The 26,970-nt window shown below is 32.4% G+C and overlaps 2 protein-coding genes and 1 pseudogene across 7 annotated transcripts; 1 reads left to right on the plus strand and 2 right to left on the minus strand.

The window, feature by feature from the left end:
• Window positions 1-672: 672 nt before the first annotated feature.
• Window positions 673-8,417, minus strand: LOC112507266 (ras GTPase-activating protein-binding protein 1-like). Of its 6 annotated transcripts, none has more exons than XM_025111769.1 (11): window positions 8,227-8,417; window positions 7,984-8,055; window positions 7,140-7,277; window positions 6,331-6,619; window positions 5,996-6,225; window positions 5,512-5,686; window positions 5,227-5,348; window positions 5,085-5,153; window positions 2,802-2,868; window positions 1,591-1,958; window positions 673-937 (listed from the first exon to the last, which is right to left on the minus strand). In XM_025111769.1, the coding sequence occupies exons 2-10, from the start codon at window positions 8,032-8,034 to the stop codon at window positions 1,684-1,686; spliced, it is 1,416 nt and encodes a 471-aa protein (XP_024967537.1). In that variant the 5' UTR covers window positions 8,035-8,055; window positions 8,227-8,417; the 3' UTR covers window positions 673-937; window positions 1,591-1,683. The 6 variants fall into 6 exon arrangements, with proteins under 6 accessions (XP_024967537.1, XP_024967538.1, XP_024967535.1 ...); XM_025111770.1 differs by having other exon boundaries at window positions 7,984-8,077; XM_025111767.1 differs by having other exon boundaries at window positions 7,984-8,054; window positions 8,219-8,417.
• Window positions 8,418-19,434: 11,017 nt separating this feature from the next.
• LOC112507402 (chaperone protein dnaJ 20, chloroplastic-like) lies at window positions 19,435-20,216 on the minus strand. Its single transcript, XM_025111979.1, has one exon. The coding sequence runs from the start codon at window positions 20,184-20,186 to the stop codon at window positions 19,548-19,550; it is 639 nt and encodes a 212-aa protein (XP_024967747.1). The 5' UTR covers window positions 20,187-20,216; the 3' UTR covers window positions 19,435-19,547.
• A 5,155-nt stretch (window positions 20,217-25,371) lies between these two features.
• Window positions 25,372-26,053, plus strand: LOC112505066 (annotated as a pseudogene).
• Window positions 26,054-26,970: the final 917 nt, after the last annotated feature.

The raw sequence follows: 26,970 nt of genomic DNA on the forward strand, positions 1-26,970 counted from the left end.
ACGACTCCACGAGACATGTTTTCATATTTTGTTTCCTTTTACATTTGGTTAAAAAAATAAACATAATACAAATTACTATGCATATATGGAGAGAGAGAGAGAGAGAGAGAGAGAGAGAGAGAGAGGAACAAACCATCTCGTTGACTAAACGATCAGGTACATCAAGCCATGTATCCTCTCAATTTTCTTGATAAAATCAGATTTAACAATTACCCACTACAATCCCTCAGATGAGAGGCATTTTAGCCCTTTATAGAGCTTTTGGTTCGATAGAAAGAGAAGTTAGATCAATTTGCAAAAAGTCAAGATCATATACAATTACATGTGATACTCACGTTTAATCATATACAACTAAACACATCCATAAGGGAAGCCGGAAGTATTCACGTGAGACCTACCTGTTTTCGTGAAACCACTTTTCACACTTGAACTTCATAACAAAACGCTAAAAAGATAATTAAAAAAAAAACCGAACCTACACAGCAAAAACACTTTGTTGTGAAGGTTTCTTTCACACCGTTTTACTGTAAAGTTTCAAGTGTAAAAAAGTATTCTCACAAAAACAAGCTGATCTCAAGTGACCCCAAGTGTGTGTGTGCATGTGTGTGTATATATATATATATATATAAATAATAGAAACATCTTTTAACAACCAGAGTAAATTGAAACAAAAAATCCATAATTTCCTCCCAATTGGCAGTTTATGCCTAAAAAAATAAACATAATCTAATTCATCAAATTCCTCCCTGACAAAAATTGGCAAAAAATTAAACACTTTGACCGAATACCCAATCTCCAAAAAAAGGAACCAAAACAATTTGCAACTAACAGCTGCTATTCTACTACTACCACCACCACCACTACTACTACTACTACTACCAATAATAAAACCAACTAAAGAAAAAACAAACCTCTTTCTATTGGTCTCTATCATCACCTAAAACAAAACAAAAATGCCAAAAAAAAAGGTTAGAAAACAAAATTCCCCAATAAAACCAATCAACAGCCATTAATATCTTATAAAGTAAACCACGTTTTTTGTTAATAATTGCGATTTTCGTCCCTTCAGTTTAGATATTGCAGTTTCCGTCCATATGGTTTGTAATTCATTACTACATTTGTCCTTATAATTTACAATTTCTTGTTGTTTCAGTGTTTACAATTCTTTACTATTTTGTCTCTTGTAAAGGTAGGAATTAGTCCATGAGCAAAAATAGCAATAAATCACAAACCATAGGGAAGAAAATCGAACAAAAAACGTAATTTACTCTAAAAGAGTAAATTGCCTTTTTTTCATCCCCATGGATTGTTAAAAGCTGCGAGTTTCGTCCTTGTGGGGTTTTATAAAAAGCAGTTTTTATCCCTATGGTCAGTAATTCATCACTATTTTTTTGTCCTTATAATTTATTGTTGTTTTGGTCCAATGATTTACAATTCTTTAATGTTTTGGTCCCTTTGTGCTTAAAGTAGGAATTAGTCCAAGGACGAAAATAGCAATAACCAAACCATAGGAACAAATTTTGAATTTTTTAAATCACAGAGACGAAAGTCGTAATTTACTCTATTTGATATACCAATTTACTTACTTACCCACTGAAATTTTAGAATGTGAAACCAAAAGCCAGCCACACTCTTCTTATCAACTCTTGAGCCTGTCTTCTGATATGAAGCACAAGCAGAAACTCACTGTGCCATATTTCTGGCACTTCCGTTAACATCCAATCCACGGTTGACACGCCCGCCACCACCGTTGTTGTCTCGGTGAAATCCATCGCCGCCACGGTTTGAAGCTGCTCCTCCACGACTGCCGCCTCTGTAACCATAATCATTCCTGCTGCCACCAAAATCACCAACCCGATTGTAACCCCGGCCACCACCATAGTTTCCACGACCTCCTCTCATGGCTTCGTTCCTGAATCCAGATCCCCTTCCGACTACAAACCTTCCCCGGTTTCCTCCTACAGAAAGGTACACGGTTTAAAAAATTAGATATGAAGATAAACCATTTGGATTCCCTTAAAAAGTCCTATTTCTCCTGTAGAATTGACACATAGGTATTGAAAATAAAAGTTAAAAGGTTATCCTTGTTATGATGCTTGCATATGAAGAGTAATATTTCATATAGTTAATGTAGCTAGCATATAGCCTTGTTGTAACATCCCAGGCAACTCTACCAGATATTGTCCGTTTTGTCCACAACTGGACTCACAGTTTTAAAATGCATCTGATAGAAGAGGTATCCAGTCCCTTATAAGGCAACCTTGGTTCCCTTCCCCAACCGATGTGGGATCTTACACTCGTGGTTCCGCGTTTGGTTTGACATGTACACCAGAACAAAAAGGGATCGAGTCCAAACATGACTTTTGTCCCACCAAAAGTAGGTGGAGCAAAATTCAGGGAGCCTGGACAAGATTGGTAAATTACTAAACCACTCGTGTCAAATTAAAACCCTAAAACCTTCCACAATTCTTTAACCCACCTACCTCACTCTCAACCGTTCATTTCAGTCCAATACCGTGTATAAAAAACTTACTAGGGATAAATTGGTCATTTTATATTTTCTGTCCTGCCTAGTTCTGTCTTACCAAACACTGAACCGCTTTTCTGTCCTGTTCTACCCTGTTTGGATACCAAACGCACCCTAACAGAAATGGGACTGAAAATATCTAGAAACAGAAAAGTATATTTTCTAGGACAAAAGTATCTTTTACCTTAACCATCTATCAAGACAAATAAAAGTCGGAAGTTGATGAATAAATATGCTTATTTATGATGTTAGTAGCAAAATATCTAAAACATACCTTTGGAGTTTGTAGACCGCTTCTCTTCAACAACAGCAGCACGTCCACCAACAATGACTGGTGAAGCCTGAACATAAAATGAAAAGAAAAAATTAAATGTCATGTTCCATTGTATAAATCATTACAACAAAGAAAACACAAAGGTTGCAAGTTCTTTCAAGTGGAATGTATAACAGTAGTTGGTGACTTGGTGTGCAAGGATAATGGCACGGAGAAATAAAATCACGAGGTCTACAAAAGCACCCAGCTGAGTTAATCCACAAAACTATGTCCGAATCACATTGCCTTCATGCAGAAAGTTATGAAATCAAACGATATAATAAGTTAAGGAAAATGTTGAATTAGCAAACACGGCTCCTTGAGATTATTTTAGGTAGGTAAATAGTAGGCTCCGAGAAAAAAACGCAACAGAAAGAGATTTCAAAGAACCTATGCAGAATGATTCGACTAGGCCTCTCCGGCAATTATTCATCCATTAACAAGTTAAAATGATCAACTTGGCTTACTTCAACCAATGAGAATAAGTTAAGATTGAGAGCAACAACTGGAAAATCATATAGTGGGTTTGGATCATTTTCTATAAAATATTTGGAATCACATACAAATGGTATTTAGAAGTAACAACATATAAATGGCATTTAAGTACAAGAAAACATAGCCAAGGTAAGAAAAATCATACACCCATAGTCTAACTTAGGAATTTGGTAGCCTAACTGTATGCTCACTAACCCTACCCCAACCCACCCCACCTTCTACCTCTTCGGCTCCCATCTACAGATCTCCATCCCTAGTTTGTTACCCTGGTCCTACGTCTCCAGTAACTCCTATCAGAGGTCATGTCCTCGAAAATGCCTAAAAGTTGCAATGTCTAACCTCGGTTGCTCATCCCATTACCTCCTTGGTCTACCCCTCTTCAACTCCTGGACCGTCACACTCTATCTTCCCCAACGAGCCACCATATATATCCTATGAATGTGAACAAACCACCACAATCTTCTTTCCCTCAACTTATTTGCATGCAATCCAACATCGCTCGAAAGATCTCTTTCAGTATTTTGTCAAACAAGGTCCAGCGAAATGCCATCTAAGCATCCTCGTTTCTGCAACTTCCAAATTCCTCTCATGAGCCTTTTTTATCGCCCAACACTCTGACCCATACAACATAGCAGGATAGCTACCCAGTAAAATTTCCCCTTCGGTTCTAGCAGAACCTTCTTGTCACACATCACCCCATGAAGCCCCCCCCCCCCCCCCATGTCTAAAACTAAAAGCCAACTACTTCACAAATGCAAATTTAAGATAAAATTCTTCGCATTGCTATGACCAAATTGTTCTATTTTTCTATTTATGTTGGTTCTTGCCTGGTTGAACATACTTGCAGTTTTGTGACAAAATTCAAATAAATTAATATTGCAAAATAACCTGTCTGGCGGCATTTAATAGAGTAATTGTTCAAAGCAAGAAAGAGATCCTAATAAAACCTCAATCTGCAACCCACTGGTAATCAACTAGAAACCAATGACCTCGTTGACAGATTCAACCACCTGTTTCAATTCTTCAGCATTTTTTCTACTTTCTTACACAACACAAGTCCCCCCCCCCAAATATCATCAAGTAACTATGGGTTCATTATAATTTTAGAACACTGGTTTAAGCAAGGTCAGTTTGTATTCATTTAACAGTTGATTCTCAAGCAAAAAGCAAAGGTGATCAGATACAGACGCTAACAATTCATTCATCATAATCGAGCCGATTTTTGTGTATGACAGATATTATCATAACCTGATGACCTAAACCACTACCATGCATTCTCCTACTGGCCCTACATGAACATTTTGGTCTATAGACTACACATGCATACGCGTCCGATTCAATTCATGTTAGAATCAGATACATCTACCAAGCACATAATACACCTGGTGACAAACAAGACTCTTGAAGACTTATGAACTAAACCTATAACTACATGTTGATGCCATTGTACCAAGCGGATCCCATAAATATATAACACACATAAACACCAACCTGACAACAGTCACAGCACCAGAAGCAAGAACAAAATACCCATCATGAACATTATAATTCCATGAAAGCATACTAATAACATAACCGATAATGCCAGAAACAATAGGAAAGATGTTAGATTTAAGAGTGAAGCAATTAATAAGACATGCACAAACTAAATATCCAGCGTTACAGGTAGTAACCATTACAAAGAAAGAAAGCATACAATAGGTGAATTTATTTCTCCATCAAAAACATGCATCACCAACTCAAACATACCTCAATCGCCTTTTGAACTGCATCAGCCACCTCGAATTCAACAAAACCAAAACAAAATCCCTGTTGCTGCTATATGAGTTTTTCTCCAGTCAAAAATCAAAAACATATTGAAATAGAACTGGCAAACGAAGTTAATACATACCCTATTGCTTCGAACTTGAATACCATTCAATTTAATAGGTCCAAACTTTTTGAATTCCTCCTCCAGCATTGCAGGTGTAGCATTCATTGCGAGACCCTTGATATAGACGGAGTAACCTTCAGCTGTCCAAACAGAGAAAAATTTGAACTCATGCATGCATACGAAAGGAAACATAATATCTGTAAACATTAGTAACAAAGATGTGCATGATGAATCAAATTTCTCATGAAACAATATGTTAGTATGCAATAGCAAGATCCAATTTCGATGATTATATAAGCATACCTTCTTCCTCGTGGATACCATTTTCAACAGCATCCGCATTGGAAGTGACTGCTTCTGCAGCTATGGTAGTTGTGAGAGCATTAACCAAATTTTGTTCCTGGTTCCTTGGTTGAGGTTTCTTGAGGGAAGGTGCTGGAGATGAGAAAGGCACACCATTCTGCTTCAGATCCATTACCTTATGCAACAACAAAGCATATCGTAAATGACCATAGGAGGAGCACCTTTGCAGTAACGCATGAAAAATGTCATCCAAAAAAATATTAATCCCTTAACAGACTTCACACACAGGTCAAACCAGAACACTTCACTGGAAAAAAACCTCCAGGGTACTCGGGAATAATCCACCTGCGCCATCTATCCATTTCTCCGTAAATCAAAAAACAACACACCTCATCTTTCTCCACAGTACCAAAGAACAATCAGATGGTTCCTATAGACCGACATCAAAAGGAAAAGAAACAGAACATGCTTAAAGGCCACTTACAATAGATGCATATGACTTCTTTGCCACTCCCTCAATTTTGGTGTTGGATTCAACAGCCAGCTGTGATATCTCCGGCACTTCATCCACGACCTCAGGAACAGGCTCTTCCTCCTCTACAGTGGGTTCTTCTCCATTCTCCATGGGAACAACCTCTTCTGCTTTAGATTCCTCTGTCAATACAGCAGCTTGCTCGGGAATATCATTCTCCGGCACTGGAACAATTTCAGGTACTGCAGATCATAGATTTCAAGAAAATAGATGAAGAAAGAACTAACACAATTTCCAAACGCAATTCAGACTCCAATCTCAGCTAAATATGTATATTTTTCAGTCACCTTGCTCAGGAGTAACAGGAGTCGCCTCATCCTCAGTGGGAGGATTGTCTCCTTCAGGATGATTAGCATTCTCCATATAACGGAACATGTCATTTAACACAAAGAAGCCTTTGTCTTGAGGTGCAAGGAAGAAAGATTGAGTAAAATTCCGTTGAACATTATCCTTTCCAGTCAAATATCCAGTGACTAGAACATTGACTCCGCCGTTTAATGATTCTTGTGCATCAACAGATCTAATCTCAGCCCTGAAGTCGCCATAGTTGAGGGACAATATTTTAGCATCAATTGCCTGCAAACCAGCACCAACATTAAAATCAGTTTAACTCATACATACACACTTCTGGAGGAAATTAATTTTATTCGGGTATATATGATTTTGGGGTTGATTTAAATCTCTAATTTTCCAGTGCTTTCAAGTAACTCATATATATACACATTTGGGGAATCAAGAGTTGAGTCCTGCAATTTAAAGATGACAAACCAAAATCATACATACATGGTACTACACTTGACACATAGAATTATCAACGGTCTAACAGATATCTACAACCAATTGATGGACTTTATCAAACACATAGAGCTAAAAAAGCAAAAGAAAAAAATACATCTTATGCTTTGAATGTCTATCAGTTGCTTGAGGCAGATGATTGACAGTTTGCAGGCATCTCATTTGTTTTATAATAAATTACAAGTCCGGATGAAATACAAAAAGTGACCTTGCTTCCGAAAGAAAGCAACCTAAGGGACTACCAAAAAAACAGAGACGAGTCACTTAATTTATAACTGAAAAAAATGAACAGAGACAATACATCCATGGTGGTAGTTATGCTCATGGAACCATCTTCCTCGGGACGACCAAGTTTGCTGACATCCTGATAGAATCGATGAACTAACCCAGGTGACTGGTGCAGTATATGATAATACTGCACAACAAAAGCATTCCCAACCTGTTTATTGACAAAACATTTGAAGAAAAACCAATTAAAATCATTTAACTACAAACACTACAATCAGATAATAGCACATTGTAAAGCAAGTTGAAACATACATCAGAATTAGAAAACAACATTTTAAAAAAATAAAATACAGTACCCAGAGGCCTATTTTTTTCCTGGAAAATCAAACAAAGTTACGTTCTTCAAAGATCCCTTGTACCCGGTATATCCGACTCAAAAGTAGGACGTACCCATGCCTTTCCCCTGTCCCGATGGGAGTAAAGACTATTTCCGTAAAAACCAGGTTTGTGAAAAAGTGCCAATACTATGAGAGGCTTACTGAAATCAAACAATGCTGATGAAAAAGCATTAAGAATATGCAAGCAACGCAAGTTTTATACATAATGATGGTTTTATAACCTTTTCACCATTAGTTATTTATCTTACATGTTTTTAACATTATATGTTAGAATATTAGGTTGTGCACCACCGAATTTCATGAATTTGGCGTAATGGTAGATCATCTGACATTATTTTCATCAATTCAGATCAACTTTCTAATGACGGAGAGAAAACATAGCGTAGAATCGCCAAATCCTCCTATAACAGAACAGTACAGCTAAAAATTAAATTTAGAATCTCGATATCATGAGCCGCCATAAGCAAAACTTTAAACAAACATAAAGTAATCTAAAAAGCTCAATGACTCGAGACATACAACTTGAGCAGATACAGGTGCCGCTGCTGCTGCTGCTGCCGGAGCCGCCATTGTAGATCGATGTCAAAACCCTAACGAAACAAGCCAAAAATACTACTAATCATTACAAACATCCAAAACAACGGCGGTAAGATACAGGTACAAATCATAAATCAAAAAACCTAACGAAAATTACAGAGAATGTATAAATAAAAGAGAGAGAGAGAGATTAAAATGCAAACAAAACAATCCGTACCAGAATCAAGAATCAAGATGTGTGAAGATCGAGGTTGAAGCGAGAGAGAAAGAGAGAATCTCTGATCCTGTTCCTCCTTTCTCTCTCTACTTCTTCGTTTGGGTTAGGGTTTGTTAGCGGATCTCGGTGGGGCGCGAAACGAGAGTGCGTAGAGGGGGAACGAGGAGCGAGTATTTTGCGTCAAAAGGGTTTCCAGAGGGTTTATAAGGCAGGGAGGGTCAGACCTCACCAAATTGTTTCTCTCCTTCGGTATAAATTGCTATAGTTCGGTAGAATAGAATTGTATATCTATACTGTATTTATAATTGTCAAAAACTTTTAAAACCTATTTTTTATGCATAAAGTATTATTTATTAATGTATGTTACTTAAAATTCAAGATTACAAGTAGATTGTGCATAAATACAACTTATTAAAGCTTCATATCTGAATTTGTGTAACTAACTGTAGATAAACATAATCAAATACAGGATAAACATCTCATTTTAAATATATAAAATCTAAAATATAATTAAGATAATCATTGAGTTCTAACAGAATCTTTAATTATTATATTTACAAAATATTATATTATTAAACCAAAAATAAATTACTTCTTTATTAAACTTAAATTAAATTATAATAAAAAATTAAATTAAATAAATTATTTAAAAAATGATAACTTTTAAATAGTTGATTTGATACTAATATTGATATATTTTTTTCAATTTTTTATGATATCTTCAAATTTACATTTTATTCAAAAAAAAAACCATTATTACTTTCTTAAAAACACATAAAATTGTATTATAACATCGACAAAGACAAAAAATAAAATAGAACATTAAAATCGAGATGTATCTCGCTGTATTGCGCGAGTACCCATCTAGTAATAAAATAAGGGGTTGTTTAGTTCGTTTTCTATTAAAACATGTATGAATATTGTTGTTTGTATATTAACAGATAGGTTATTGTTATAAACATTCTGAATGTCAGAATTACCATTTCACTCTCAATCTATCTTTTTATTTTATTAGACTTTTATATACTTCACACAACAGACCTGCACCCCTTACATCACACCAAACACCACCATCATCGTACGATTCCCCTTTTCCATTCAAGTAAACACCACCATCACCACCAGTTTTCTTGAACCCGCTGGGAGGAACTCCATCATTCCACCATCGCCAATCAATTCCTCTTTCCATTCTTGTTGGCTGAAAGCTCCATAGGAATTGACACCTTAGAAGAATAATGGAAAACCACAGCTAAAAGTCGAAAACCACAACCGATGAACAAGAAGATGAACAATTTTGACTGCTTGTAGAAAAATGGAACAGACGAATTTTGGAGGACCTAGTTGTTTTTTGGATGATTTTGATGAACAACGAGCTTGTTTGATTCATAAATGGATGGAGGATAAAGTGTGTGAAAAACCGATTGGCGTGAGGAAATTAGCGGCGGCAGGTTTCGACAAAAGCTCGAGTTGACGAAAGGTGAGTTGATGTACGGTGGTTTTTCTTCGTTGGAAAGCAAATTCGTGAAAACGAAATTAAAAACCTCCTCCATCTTTCACTACCAGAAACACAAAGAAATCAAGAGGAAATCAAAAACCTCCTTCGTCGAAACTTGATTATTCACTGCTGGAAACACAAAGAAATCAATAAACTGTGATGGACGGTAGAAGCATAACCAATGGAGTATTAAGAGATGAACAATGATAGAGTGTTGAGAGAGAGGGGTAGTTGGGGAAATTTAATGGCTAAATACAGAGGACACATGTTTGTATCCTGTCATGTGCCTCTCTAGGATTCGCTATCGCTCGTGACTGATATATGGATTTCTCTATGTAGTGGTCGACCTTCTAGAAGCTTCACCAGAAGCACCTAGTCGCTTCCCGAATGTCCCTTTCCTTCGCTACTAGTTGAGCGATTCAACTATGGGCTGCCCGAATAAGCTCATACTGAACAACTAGATATAGTTGACCGAATAAGCTTATGGCTTATATAGCCCATTAAGCCGCAACCGAACATCCCTTAAGTAAAATGATCAATTTATCTCTAATGAGTTATTTATATATTTTGATCAACTTATGTAATCTATGAAATTATAATATAAAAAAATTATGACGAAATATATCATTAGAAAATTATTGTCAAAACAATTAAAATGATACAAAATAAAAAAAAATATGTAGTTTCCAATTTTTATATTATCCCTACATTATTTATTATTATTATTATGATATAAAACATATATATAAACTATATAAAAATAACATTTTGATGACTGTAAAATGAAAGTTTAAAATACAATAAATCTATATTGTATTATAAAACATTTGACAAAAACTCTTAAAAACCATTTTTATACATGAAAATTGTATATTGATGCATGTTACTTAAAATTCAAGATTACAAGTAATTATGCATAAATAAAATTTATTAAAGCTCCATGTTTGAATTCGGGTAACTAACCGTAGATAAACATAATTAATTAGAGAATAAACATCTCATTTTAAAATATAAAAAATCTAAAATATAATTAATTATTATCTTTATAAGAAAATTATATTATTAAACCAAATATAAATTACTTTGTCATTAAACCTAAATTAAATTATAATAAAAAATTGAATTAGAAAATTACACAAAAAATAAGAATTTTAAATAGTTAATTTGATATTAATATCGATATATTTTTGTCAAAATTTTATGATATCTTCAAATTTATATGTTATTCAAAAATAAAAACATTATTGTTTTTTTCAAAAATAACATAAGACCATACTATTACATCAACTTAGATAAAGAATAAAATAAAATATTAAAATCAAGATGTATATCGCTGCATTATGCGAGTACCCTTCTAATATAATTTAAAGAATAAATAAAATACAAAAATTAGACATATTTGATATTTTAGATGATAATTAAGTTTTATTTTAAGGTTATATTAGTAAAATATAAGTTTGTTCCACCATGTTCCATGGGATAAGGGTGAAACATGCTTGTTCCACTTTATTTATGTTTATTCCACATAAAAGTCATGCCAAATATGAAACATGGATCAATGTTTCTGGTATGTCATGTCATGGCCAATGTATCAAAAACCCTCTAAAAACCTGAGATCTTTGGCTTTTGATTAAATGGCTAGACAAAAAATAAATTTATTTATAAGTTAGTTTATTTTTTAGGTACACTTTTGAATATACATAATATGACTTACTAGTTAATTTATTGAAACATTATTTAGAGCAACATTTTAATAGCTTATTGGCACTTTTTTTAATTATAACTCTTGTTAATATTAATTATTACTTATTATAGTATTAATTATAAATAATTTTAAAATTTTAAATATTACCAATATTAAAAAAATATTAATTATTAATTAATATAAATTGAAAATTAGTTAATATTGTTTATAACTAGAATAGAAGTCGCGCAATACAGCGAGATACATTTCGATTTTAATGTTTTATTTTATTTTTCGTCTATATCGATATAATAAAATTTTATGTGGTTTTGAGAAATCAATAATTTTTTTTAATGAAATATAAATTTGAAGATATCATAAAAATTAGAAAAAAATATCGATATTAATATAAAAAATTAACCATTTAAAAGTTATCGTTTTTTTGTGTAATTTATTTAATTTATAGTTTAATTTAGGTTTAAAAAAAATAATTTATAATATAATTTTTTATAAAGATAATAGTTAAGTATTCTATTAGAATTCAATGATTATCTTAATTATATTTTAAATTTTTATATTTAAAATGATATGTTTATCTTATATTTGATTATACTAGAAAGGTACCGCGCACTGCAGCGAGATATATCTCGATTTTAATGTTTCATTTTATTATGTCCCCGTCGATGTTATAATACGATTTAATGTGGTACCGAAAAAAGGATAATGTTTTTATTTTTTTGAATAAAATATAAATTTGAAGGTATCATAAATTTTTAATATATATATATATATATATATCGATTTTTGTATCAAATTAAATATTTAAAATTTTTGTATTTTTGTATTTTGTGTAATTTCTTTAATTCTATTTTTTATTATAATTTAATTTAGATTTAATAATAAAGTCATTTTTTAGTTTAATAATATAATTCTTTTATAAAAATAATATTTAGTATTTTGAATTTAATGATTATCCTAAATATATTTTAGATTTTTTATATTTAAAATGAGATACTTATCCAGAATTTGATTATCTGTAGTTAGTTACACAAATTCAAACATGAAACTTTAATAAGTTGTATTCATGCGTAATTTATTTGTAATCTTTGAATTTTAAGTAATATCCAACAGACTCCCCATCTTGAAGAATATAACATTAATTATTATATTAAAATATTTCATTTATCTATTAAGACATTATTTATCTATGGATATTTATTTTCAAAGTTTTCTATTGGTGCTCTCACTTGGTACTCATTTTTTGGGCGATCTCCATATTTGGAGAAAAAACTCTTATATCTCTCTTACTTTCTCCATTTTGGAGATAGTTATAAGGAAGCTGTCGGAACAAAATATAAGTTCAAGATCCACATTTTCCATATTCTGAACGAGCTATCGGGGATGCTCTTATACAACTTTATTATCATTAAAAAGAAGGAAACCGACCCAAATGACCATATTGTACAACCAAATTGACCTTCTAACAATTTATCTCCGAACTTTACCCAAAAGTTACTAGGTTTGCAATTATTGCAGGCTGACTAAACGACAAAATTCTAGAGTTCTTTGACCCAGGTTCGTAATTGTTATGGATCCGGCCCAAATTGAATCGGTAATGCCAGATCCATAAGTGTCCACCTTGGGGGTTTCATAGGAAAATAAGTTTTTGGTCGAATCTGTAACAATTGTGGACCGGTGGTTACAGGCGTGGTCCAAAAACGTTGATTTTTTTATCGTTTAGTGGGTCTACAATAATTATGGACTTTGGTATTACGAACCTAGTGACTTTTGAATAAAATCCAAAAAAATATTAGAAAATTAATTTGGTTGTGAAATATGATCATTTGAGTAAATTTCCGTTAACATCATGGACGGATCTACATGGTGGTTACGGTGGCACGTGCCACCGTATTATTCCTCCGTCGAAGGGTAAAATAATTTAGGTTTGCAAAAGGTGCAACCGTATTAATCTGTTGTGTGTCATATATGTATTTTGAAACTACAATGAGAATAAATTTTATTTGGTAGAGTTGGTTTGCAAGACTTTTATTCCACCCCAGACCCAAGTTCAAATATTGTTAGTGTCATTTTCTTAGTTAAATAGTGCCACCGATTGAATTTTTTTTCTTATATTTGTTTCTTATAGTTAAACGATGCCACTGTTTGAAATTTTTTCCTTATAGTTTTTTCTTGTAATCAAATAGTGTTACCATTTGAAAAAAATTATGGATCCGTCCCGATTAACATCAATGTGAAATGAGGATGTATATACAACACATCAAGGTCGACACTACAAGTTTGATGTTATCCGTTGCTGACAATGCATTCTATCTATATATAACATTCCATTTTATACAAAATTAAATAAGAAATTAAAGTAAATTACGGTTTGGCCCTTGTGGTATGCGAGTTTTGTAAAAATTGGTCCTTACACCTAGTTTATTATAGCATCTTCAACAGAGTCTTCAAAATTTCTCCAACAGTTTCTCCATACATTTAATAAAATATTCATTATATTATTAACATATTTCATACATTTAATAAAATATTATTTCTTTCACCTAAACTTTTTATTTAAGATTTTTTATCGATGGAATAAAATGAATAAATGTTTACTCTCATGGTAATCATTTATGAGATTTCTCCAAATTTAGAGGTTTTTGCACTTTCGCTGCTACTTTCTCCATTTTGGAGAAAGTTTTGTGGAATCTGTTGGAACAAAAAATTATTCAAAATCCCAATTTTCTTCATTTTGGAGAAGCTGGTGGAAATGTTCTTACGTAATACATTTGGTGATATGCACTTTAACACTTTTTCACAATCTAATCCTGGACTAGACCGTGTCAAACATATCCATTAACCTTAAAACCATTTACGTCCTTTTGACTTTTTCACAATTTTGACATTAAATCTTTTTTTTTTCTTTATAGGGTTTGTCTGTTTCTCTATTTTTATTATGTTATGTTTTAAATTTAATTATATATCACAACACCGCCCCTGGCATTTTCGACCCGAACCCTCTACCTTCTTTCGAATTGGTAGAACCTTTCATCTCTAGCAAAATGGAGAAAAGGAGAAAGTCGTAAGTATGGTAGTGGTTTGTTGCTACAGGGATCAAAGAACAGAGGGAAAAATGATGACGAGGTGCAGGTGATGGTTGCAAGTAGAGGTGGCCAAAATTCGGTCCCGGGCCGGGCCTTAACCGGTCCCTACTGGGCCTAATCGCGACAAAAACCGGCGGTAACCGGTCCCGACATAACCGGTCCCGGTCCCGGTGATTTTCCTTGTAACCGGTCAAGGTTATTAGTAACCGGTTGTCCCAACCGGTCCCGGTCCCATAACCGGTCCCGACCGGGCCTATTAAAAAAAAATGATTTTTTTTAAAATTTTTAATATGTTATTAATATGTTTGTAATATGATATTTTGAATATGTTTTATTATAAATACATTTTACTATAAATACGTTTTGTTATATATATATATACGTTTATAAAGACGTTTTGTAATATATATATATATATATATATACGTTTATAAATACGTTTTGTTGTAAATATGTTTAAAAATACACAATAAAAATACGGTTTATTATATATATACGTTTCGTTGACTTTCGTTGACCGGGCCGGGCCTATAACCGGTTACATAACCGGTCCCGGTCCCAAAAAACGTCAAAAACCCTAACCGGATCATAACCGGCGGTCCCTCAACCGGTCCCGGTCGGTCCCGGTCCCTCTCCGGTCCCGGTCCCGGTCCTCCATCGGTTACGGGCCGGGCCGGGCCCATTTGGCCATCTCTAGTTGCAAGCAACAAAGTGAGAGCATCAACGAGAATCACGACAGATAAAAGAGAGAAGGATCTTCAGAGTTTTGAAATTGTGGCCTTCCAAGCTTTAATTCGTATATTTTGGTCCTTATTTAAAAAGGGTAATTTAAAAAAAAAAAAGATAAAATGCAAAAAATAGGGGGGGAAATATCATTATGCCCACAAATTTAACGAACATGGTCAACGGTCGTTTCGTCTAGGGACCAAATTCGTAAAAAAATGTATATCACTAGGTTATCTAAGTATTAAACGAAATAGAAGGACGATATTTGTGAAAACCCGCTTACATGGATTGTTATTTACTCAAAAAAAAAATTTAATTTATAACTAATATTTTAATAAAATTACAAAATATAATCATAATTAGTAATTGAGTGAATTGCCTTTTTTGTCCCTATGTTTCACACAAGTTTATATAGTAGGTCCTTGAAGTAAAATAATCACGTAACATCCCTTTGTTGTATTTTGTTGCCTAATTTATCCCTCACCTAACGAAGTTACTTCTTTTTTGTTAAATTAATTAAGGGGTTGTGTGACAGTTGTTGTATGATTTTGATGCAAAATGATTAAATGGTCAAAATTAAGGATGATCAAAAACCCGACCAACCCGATCAACTCAACCTGAAGCAACCCGATATCTAATCTAGTTGTAAAAAATTTAAATCGTATGTATTGGGTTGATATTGAGCTACTATTATTTGAATTCAATCCAACTCGATGAATCTGATATTCTTTTATTTCTTAGATTTAATATGATTGTTGAATTGCTATTAGTATATACATTATCACATACGCTCTTCATATACACATATTTTTAATCTATTCACTTCTCTGTATAACTCATTCGTATATATGTTCAGTAATTGTTAATATATATATATATATATATAGGTGGGTTATTATACAACCCTTTATATTTGTACAACCAATACAACTCAATCTCAATCGTCCATTTAATTTGATGAATATGTGATTTCATATAAGTTTTGATTATTTCCTAACATAAAGTATTGATCATAATTAATGAACCATATTTATATTCCATGAATATTCAAATCATAATAAATGAACTCCCATCATTTATATAAATATCTCAATTAATTGGGTTGCATTGATTGTACAAATGGACATGGTTGTATTTGAAATATACCCTATATATATGTATATATGTATGTTGAGAAAATTAACTGAATGTGATATACTTAAAAAGTATGAATAAGTTGTATCAAATGGTTAATGATGAAAAAAAAATAATGAGTAAAAAAAATAACATATTCAATGTTAGAAGAATATTTTAATGTACCAAAGTATCAACTCGACTAACCCGTACGCTTTGGTTTGGATTGCGTTAAGATTTTCCAAACCGCAAACATTGGGTTGAGTTGTTCAAATGTTTTCAGTCTGATCAACCCAACCCATGAGCACCCCTAGTCATAATGATTAAGAGACTCTCATGATATAGTGCAAAATGAAATCTAATTGTTTGGCAATTATTTACAATCAAATTAGAGTGCTGAATGGTTAAGAAAAACACATGATACAAAATCATTCAGAAGATTTTAAAACCATTAAACCTAATTTTGTCGATGACCATACAATTCAAATCCATAATCATTTTAAAAAAAGAATTTGAGACATTATAACATGTAAATCTCATGGAGGAATCATATAATTACTCTTGAATCTATGGTTTTTATATTAATATTATATTATAAAGTATTTGATAAAAACTCTTAAAAACCATTTTTTTATATATGAAGTACTTTTCATTGATGCATACTACTTAAAATTCAAGATTACAAATAAATAATGCATAATTACAATTTATTAAACATCAATGCTTGAATTCGTGTAAATAACTACAGATAAACATAACCAAATATTGGATAAATATTTCATTTTAAATATAAAAAAATCTAAAATATAATTAGGATAATTATTATGTACTAACATAATATTAATTATTATCTTTATAAAAAATTATACTATTAAATCAAAAATAAATAACTTTCTTATTGAACCTAAATTAAATTATAATAAAAAAATTAAATTAAATAAATTACACAACAAAACAAGAACTTTTAAATAGTTAATTTGATACTAATACCCATATATATTAAAAAAAGATTAAGATATCTTCAAATTTATATTTTATTACCAAATAAAACCGTATTATAACATCGACAAGTAACATAATAAAACGAAATATTAAAATCGAGATATATTTTACTATATTATACGAATACCCTTATAGTATTAATAAAAGGATGAATAAACTCATGTGCCGGTATACCTAAAAAGATTTGCAGATATAACCTAAATAGTTGACTCACCTAACACGATTTTATTTTGTTTTTAACAAGTCTCAATCACTTGATCAAACTTAAAAGTTTTTTTTTTTAAGTATATAATATTTATATACGGCAAATACAACAAATAAACTCACACATCCTCCTCACTTATGGTGAGGTTTGAACCCCTGATCTTCTAGAAGGCCAAGGGTTACGATACCGCTAGGCCAAATGTCCTTTGGTACCAAACTTAAAGTTTATGAATACATGTTTGCTAAAAATAATTTTTGAGATTTACTTTATAAACCATGTTATTTGTATAAATTGGACAAATCTCATTCAAACAATCATAATTTTTTATTTTGTTCATTTTTTCTTTGTAATTATGAGATGTTGATTAATCATTTTTATTGTGAAGAGTGTTAATTATGGATATTATCATCTTCATTATATTAAGTTTAGAAAAATACATGAAACATTTTCATTAAAATTTCATAAGTATTATGTGAAACAATTTCATAACTATATATGAAACAACTTCATAAAAAAAAATCATATGAGACAATATCATAAGATTAAACAATTTAATGAAATTTTTTCATAAGATTAAACAATGAAATCGACGGATAAGAGTGGTTTACACGTTTATACGAATATGAGTGATTTGCATCCGATCGCTCATCTACTAAATTATTCTTATTTATTTATCAGATATATAAATAAGAAAATTACAACAATATTTTATCAGTTTCACTGAACATACTACTTATTTAATAAGTAATAGTTAGATTTAAAAAAGACATATATAACCATTAATAATGTAAAATACCAATTTTTGTACAGTTTTGATCCAAAAAATGGTGCAAAACAGTAAATTATCTCCACTGCATTACATTATCACCTCCACCAAAAGATAATAATTCATATCTAATATCTAATGAATGACATTATTTTTTACACTTATAAAGAATGTTTTTTTTTAAGTATATATACTATTTATATATAGTAAATAGAACAAATAAATTCACACACCCTCTTCACCTATGGTAAATTTCAAAAAGGCTACGATACCGCTAGGATAAAAACTTTTTTGTTTATAAAGAATGTTTCAAGTATATTCATTTTTATTTTGGTGATAACAAATTCAGTGTTCTACTTATGCGTCATTAATTATAATTGCCATTTTTATATGTTGGTTTCATTTCTAAGCAAGTTTTCTCCCAATATAAACAAAATGTCATTAGAACTGTAAGTGGTAGGTCGAAATCTGTAACCGGATCAAAGGGTAAAAAAAAATATATTCTAAACCAGATCCATCAATATAGAGACTAAATCTGTAAATAAGTCCAACCACCTCCCCAATTTTCTAAACTCAGACCTACAGACCCACATCTATTTACATATTTGATGACTGAATTTGCGGACCTAGTTGAGAAATTTTCCTTTCTTTTTCTTCGGTTTAACCCTCTCCATGACTTGCAAACGTAGAGGCATATTAGTGATTTTAGAAGAAAAATGACTAAGGGGTCGTTTACTAAACGCTTACCCGGGTAATTTTCTTCACCGGATGAAAATGGCAAGGGTCAAGAATCTTACCCGATAATAGCGATAATAAGAATGGAGAGTCTTACCCGGTACGTGAGGGTGACGACTCTTACCCGGGTAAGCGCTTACCAGGTAAATTGTTGCATAAGATACGTTTTGATGTACTACAAACTTACACAATAAAATAAACTATAGTGTTGGCTCATAACATTAAGCACTTACCGGGTAAACATTTAGGTAAACGGCCCTTAAGAGTGAAATCAGTCAAAATTGACTATTTTAATTTATTATATTATATAGCATTGGCATCAATTTGTATACCATTTCCTCTATAAATTCATATAATTGTGGTCATTAAAATAATAGATTGAGACGATCTTAAATAATCATTTTATAATATATTAACAATTTTAAACACACACAAAAATAAAAATATTCACCTCCTAAATAAAGTTTTAAGAAAAATTAATATAGAGCCAAAGGCGCCATTATTGATCTTGATCCGACCCGTTAACACATGATGTGCTCCGTTGCTTCCGGATCCGGGCTGCCCACGACATCCCCCCCGCCGTATCCACTTTCTGTGGTTTCACCCTGCTGCGTCGCATCAGCTCCGATATCTGCCCTTCCCACGTCTCCTTCCACCGCCTCTTAGCATCGGATCCCGGGTCAGATCGGGTTCCTCTTTTACCCGAGAAAGCCGATGGCAATCCGTTTGCCACGGACATATCATACATGGATCTAGCTTCCGGGTCGGATAATGTCTCGTAGGCTTCACGTACCTGAATAAACCTCACGGTGTACTCCTCCGTTCTGTCCGGCGGCGACACGTCAGGATGGTACTTCAACGCCATTTGCTTGTACGCCTTTTTGATCTCGGAGATCGTCCCGGTCTCCGATATACCAAGTAAGTCATACAGTGTCTCCTTATCCGTCGCCGGAATGTAGGAGCCGTTCGCGGCGGAGGCGGAGGCTTTGGTGGATGGCCGGATCGGAATCTGAGCTATTTTGAAATGGGTATTGTTGAATTTTAACAAGGGATGAGAATGAAAAGATGAAATCAGTGGTTTATTGGATGAATTTGAGAGGGATTGGGTGAAAGAAGGAAATGGTGTGGAGTTCATCATTGGATTGGTGTGTTGAGGATGTGGGGATGTATGTGTTTATAGTGGATGCTAAAGTGCATTGTAACTTGAAAATGGACGACAGCTGAGGGCCCACTGGAGAGCAGGAAAGAAAAAGGTGCATACGATAGTCCTGAGAGCATTTGTGTGAAGTCTACATAGAAAATTTTGTATTGTACTTATTTTTCAGGGAAATTAATTGAAATACTTCCTCTTACGTTGTCACGGGTTTTAAGAGCATTCATTCATAAACAAACCAGTTAGTGGTACAAATAATACAAAGCTACCTTGCCACCTACTGCTATTAAATCACCCCCTCTCAAGTTAAACTGATATTTTAACCTTATGGTTTTAATTCTTAACCATTTCTCATTTTCTCTCTAGAAATTACATAAATGTCCCTGCCTTCGTGATTTTTGGGTCCGCAATTTGTCGGCCTAGCTAAACGACAAAAAATGTTACTGGAAATTACGGATGTGGGTGAAAAATACATTTTTTGAGGATGTGAGTGAAAAATGTAACATTTTTTTTGCATACACAGATGAAAATTGAACATTTTTTAGTCGTTTAGAATTGAGGACCTAAAAACTGCGGATATATTGACATTTGTGTAATTATTGAAGAGAAATGACTAATGGGTAAAATTATGCGTCCAAAATGGTTATTTTAATTAATTTTTTTTGTCCAATTTTTGTATAGTTTTTATTGTTTTAATCATTTTTTTTTTGCAATAAATATATTAATTTATTGCTACAAGTAAAGAGAGTAAAGAGATAATAACTTTTTTTAACTATAAGGATTGTGGTATACTGGTTAAGGTCCTAAGGCATGTAATAGAAAATCTCATTTGTTTAGGGTTTGAGTTCAGATGTACACAACAATTGTGACCATTTGGTTTATTAAGGTTAATTTCTTATGATCACAATTTATCGGGATTAGTTTATGCATAGCTTAGAACACCCTTCCAAAAAAATAATAAGTCTTTCAAAATAACTTTGATTCTTGTACCAAAAAATGGATTTGGATTTGGATTTTTAGTTTAAACTTAAGTGCGTTTATGTTATACTATAAAAGTACTTGCACAATGCAGCGAAATACATCTCGATTTTAGTTTTCTAAATTTTAATCAATGGTTAAGATTGGTCTTCATGTTTACAATAAAAATGGAGTTTTCAATTAAACCCACCTCTMTATATATAGAGTTGGGTTTCGGTGATAAAAGAAATTATGGTGACATGCGTAAGAAGAGATTTTACTCTTGGATCAAACATAATTGAATGTCTRCCAATGATGAGGTGCACCGAGATGTACCCGATCAATTCATTTATAAAGCGCAATTCATCGGTGAACATGAAATTAAAAGTAATCAAAAGTTTAGATCTTTTCTTACGCTTTTTACTGTATATGTTTCTAGTGTGAGGGGGCATTTATTTAAACGCCTAAACACTTATCAATAAAATTCAACACTTTAAACTTACTTTGTAGAGTAAKATTCTAGTTCATTCACCGATATCTTGTGCAACATTTTACCTAGCAAACGCTTACTGGATACACTCTCACTTATCGGATAAAACTCTCCATTCTTATCAGCGCCATTACCAGGTAAGATTCTCAACACTTGTTATGTTCATCCTATAAGGTAAATGACCAATAAGTGTCTACAATATCAACATTTACTTAAATGGTCCCTACGTTGTTATTTATTTTTATTTAACAATGAATTTTATCTCATCCAATAAAGTAATTAATCTGATAAATACTCACCAGATAAACGTTTAATTAAATGGTCCCCAATTTGTTATTTACTTTCTACTTGCATTGAACTCGATATTAATATCTTCAACTAATTGTTGTCAAAGCTTCTAGAACGGTTGATTTTTCTTTGCGATTTCCTCGAAAAAGAAAATTTAGAGACCCGAAAAAAAAACAAACTTTTCAACCGAATAGTTTTTTGTCGGGTACTTTTTCACGTCCCAGTTCACAAAAATAAAGAGGGGTTGATATGATTTGGTGAAATGATTCTGAGCGACAAATTTGGATTTAAAATGATTTGGAACGAGATTAAATTTATTTATTTATGATAATTTGTTATAATAAATTATAAATAATTATAATAATAATCAAATTAATTTTTATTAATTAGTTATTAAAAACGTCGTTTTCATACAAATGCACAAGATCTCCTAAAATCCCAACCAATCATGTGGGATTTAAAAATTCTACGTTTCATGGATTAAAAAAAAAAACAATCTTACAAAATAATCATGGGATTAGATTCTAAATTTTTCAAAATCTTTTCAATTCCTACGAATCAAACATACCAAAACTCTTCAAAATAACTTCGATTCTAATTTGGATTTGAATTTCTATTTCAAACATACGTGCATTTGTGTTATATTAGTTTTCTAGAAGAATTGTTTAGAGGTTGTTTGACAATTGTTGAATGGTTTGGTGCTGAATGATTAAGTGGTCAGAATGATTAAGAGACTCTCATGATATAATGCAACTGTTTGGTAATTATTTACAATGAAATTATGGCACTGAATGGTTAAGAGATATCCATGATACAAAATCATTCAGAGAGATTTAGAAYCATTAAGAGACATACTTTTTTTTTTGCCAAACAAGATTCACCATTTAACAATTCAAATGCTGCCTATTAATAGAACTATTAAAAGATAAACAAAAAACCATTAGTTTTTAATTTTTTTTTCTCAAGGACACGTGGATATTAATAAACCCAAAGCGATTACTTGTGTGACATAAATATCAACCTTTTTGATTGAATGCATGGAGGATTCAAGACGAAGTTATCAAAAAGTGGACCCTCATATGAACAAGGCATACATAAAAGAGTGAATTGCACGTTTGGTACGTTTATTTGACCTAAAAGCTGATCTGTCCTATTTAATGACTCTTAATTGACGATTTTAATTTCATGGATTTTGAATGTTATGAATTGAAAATTAGGGCTCATTAGTATAGAAAGTTTGTTTTAGAAACAAATCCAAAATTTGAGTAAACCACAAAGACAACCAGTGTAATTTACTTTAACGTAAAATATACAGTGAAATTATATCTAGACAATGATGCTCGAATCTTGTTTGATTACATTGCAAAAAGAGATAACAAAGATATATATATATATATATATATATAGAGAGAGAGAGAGAGAGAGAGAGAGAGAAAGAGGAGCGATCAAATGAAAACCACCCTCATTTGTAAAAACCGTACAAACCACCCTCATACGTCGATTTTATTGTTTAATCTTATGAAATATTTTCATGAAATTGTTTAATCTTGTGAAATTAATACTTTTTTTGATGAAGTTGTTTCATATATGGTTATGAAATTGTTTCATATAATATTTAATAAAATTTTAATGAAATTGTTTCATGTATTTCTCTAAAATTAAAATAATGAAGATGATAATATCCATGATTAACACCCTACACAATAAAAATGGTTAAACAACCTCTCATAATTACAAAAAAATGAACAAAATAAAAAAAATTATGATTGGTTGAATGAGGTTTTCACGGTTTTTACAAATTGAGTGGTTTTTATTTGAATGTTCATATATATATATATATATATATATATATAAGGTTCATCTGGTCAACATCTGCATCTTTAACCGTGAAGCACCGGATAATTCATCGTATAAGTATGCAGAAGATAGATAGTAGTTTCGTAACCTTTACAAAATAAGTGGCAAACAAGTTCATACGTGAACCCATGTGATACACATATGAATTATATGTGAACCCATTAATCAGTTCATATGTGAATTATTTAACTGATTCATATATGAATCTACATGTTCATATATGAAATAATTAATTTGTTCATATGTGAACCAGAAAGGTTCATATACGAATCAATTAATTAGTTCATATGTGAATCAGTTAAAATTGTTCATATTTGAATTACACAAGTTTACATATGAACATATAATTCATATGTGATTTACGGTTCATATATGAACTCATTTGCCACATATTTGTAAAAGTTACAAAACTATCATATCAAATTTTTCGTATAACAAAAATTTTTGACCAATCAAAGTTGTAATTATTGACCAGTCAAATCCGATCTTGATCGTATGAATGACTAAGTCACTTTTTAGAGTTCACAATACACACACACACACACACACACACATATATATATATATATATATAGAGAGAGAGAGAGAGAGAGAGAGAGAGAGTTGGGTTCCGATGAGGAAAAATATTAAGATGAAAAGCGTAATAAGGAATCTTCACACTTGTATGCATGATACACACACACATACACACACAGAGAGAGAGAGAGAGAGAGAGAGAGAGATAGATGGGTTCCGATGGGAATGAGAGTTAGGGTGAGAAGTGTGAGAAGTGTAAGAAGAGATCTCATTTGGATGGATGAGATGCACCATATCAATCCACGTATCAAACGCTATTCATGAGTGAGTTTGAAATTAAAGGTGATCAAAGATCTAGATCGCTTCTCACTTTAACTCTACATTTCACATGATCCTACACACCCCCCCACACACACACACACACACACACACATATATATATATATATATATACATACGTGTGTAGGGGGGTGTGTGTGCGTAGAGTATATTAAAATAAGGATTTTGATGGTTTTAAAGATTTTTTTTTCTTCAACATCTATGTTTTAATGTATGTTAAAATCCTAAAATAGAGACAAATAGTTTCACCGTACAAACAACTTACTCAATGAACCCTAGATGCGAATGGATGCAAACGTTTACACCACTTTACAAAGTATTGTGGATGTTTTGTATCAATTTCGAATTGTTCGATAAAATTGATTTTAATTACGTTTTTTATAAAGAAAAATCGATCATTTTATCTTATCGAATGAAAATAACAAAAATCGAGAATATTACCTGAAAAGAGCCATGACGAGGACCAAAAGTCTTACACGGTAAGTGAATGCGACAACTCTTACCACTGTTAACGCTTACCGGGTAAATTGTTGCATACAATACCGTTTTAATTRACTAAAATCTTACTCGATAAATAAGTAATAGTGTTCAAATTTTACCGATAAATGTTTACTACTCTCTAACGGATAAACGAAAGACGCTCCACTCTCATCTATTTTCGGTGCACTTTACTCCCCGCTGTAAACACATGCATCCCCACATCTTCAACTCAACAATCCAGTGATGATCTCCACACCATTTCTTTCTTCCACCCTATCCCTCTTAAATTCATCCAATAAACCACCGATTTCATCTTTTCATCTTCATCCCCTGTTAAAATTCAACAATGCTCATGTCAAAATAGCTCAGATTTCGATCCGACCAACCACCATAACCACCAAAGCCTCTGCCGCTGCCGCTGCCGCTGCCGCCGCCGCAAACGGCTCCTACATTCCGGCGACGGATAAGGAGACAYTGTATGACTTACTTGGTATATCGGAAACCGAGACGATCTCCGAGATCAAAAAGGCGCACAAGCAAATGGCATTGAAGTACCATCCTGACGTGTCGCCTCCGGATAGGGCGGAGGAGTACACCGTGAGGTTTATTCAGGTACGTGAAGCTTACGAGACTTTATCCGACCCGGAATCTAGATCCATGTATCATGTATGATAGGTATATGGCAAACGGGTTATAACCGGTTTTTTCGGGTAAAAGAGGAACTTGGTTTGACCCGGGATCCGATGATAAGTGGCGGTGGAACCGTGGAAGGTGACGTGGGAAGGGCAGATATCGGAGCTGATGCGGCGGAGCAGGCAGAAAGTGGATCCGGTAGCAGGGATGTCGTGGGAATCCCGGATCCGGAAGCAACGGAGCAAATCATGCGTTAACGGGTCGGACCAAGATCATTAATGGCGTCTTTGGCTACATTAATTTTTCTTAACTTTATTAGCTTTTTGTTTAGGAGGTGAATATATTTTATTTTTGTGTGTTCAAATTTGTTAAAATATTATAAACTAATTATTAAAATTGGTCTCGAAATTGTTATTTTAATAGCCACAATTATATGAATTTGTAGAGAAAATAATATATATATATATATATACACACACATGCGCACGCACGTATAGACTAAAGTTTAGGGGTGCTCATAAGTTGAGTTGATAGGATTGAAGACATTTAAATAAACCTAACCCAATGCCTGCAGTTTAAATTTTTTTAACTCAACCCAACTCAAATCAAAGTGTAACCCAACTCAACCCAAACCTTATGAGTTGATCAGGTTAGTCAGGTTGATCAGGTTGATAATTTGGTACATTAAAATAGTCTTCTAACCTTGAATATGTTATTTATTTACCCATAATTTTTTTTTCGTCATCAACCATTTGATACAATCTATCCATACTTCTTACGTATATCGCATTCAATTAATTTTCTCACTTTACATATATATGTTCACAGTTATTGAACACATATACGAATGAGTTATATAAACATRAATAATAGATTGAAAATATGTATATATGAARARCGTACGTAATAATGTAATTGTCTAATGTATATATTAATTTTCTTACTTCGTTATTTTAAATATTTATCTTGTTTTAATTGTAAGATTTTAATACTAAATAAAATTTTATATTTCTATTTTATCTTTTTATTAATTTAAAGCGACCTATGCTTTTAGTATTAGCATGACCGTACATTGGTTGGTGTGCTTAAAGTTCAACTTGTATAAACATATGTTATAAATAACTAGAAGCGTACTCGCGCAATGCAGCGAGATACATCGTGTTTTTAATATTTCATTTTATTCTTTATCTTAGTCGATGTTATAATATG

This window comes from Cynara cardunculus (genome assembly GCF_001531365.2).
Source record: "Cynara cardunculus var. scolymus isolate 2C chromosome LG 2, CcrdV1, whole genome shotgun sequence".
NCBI lineage: Eukaryota > Viridiplantae > Streptophyta > Magnoliopsida > Asterales > Asteraceae > Cynara > Cynara cardunculus.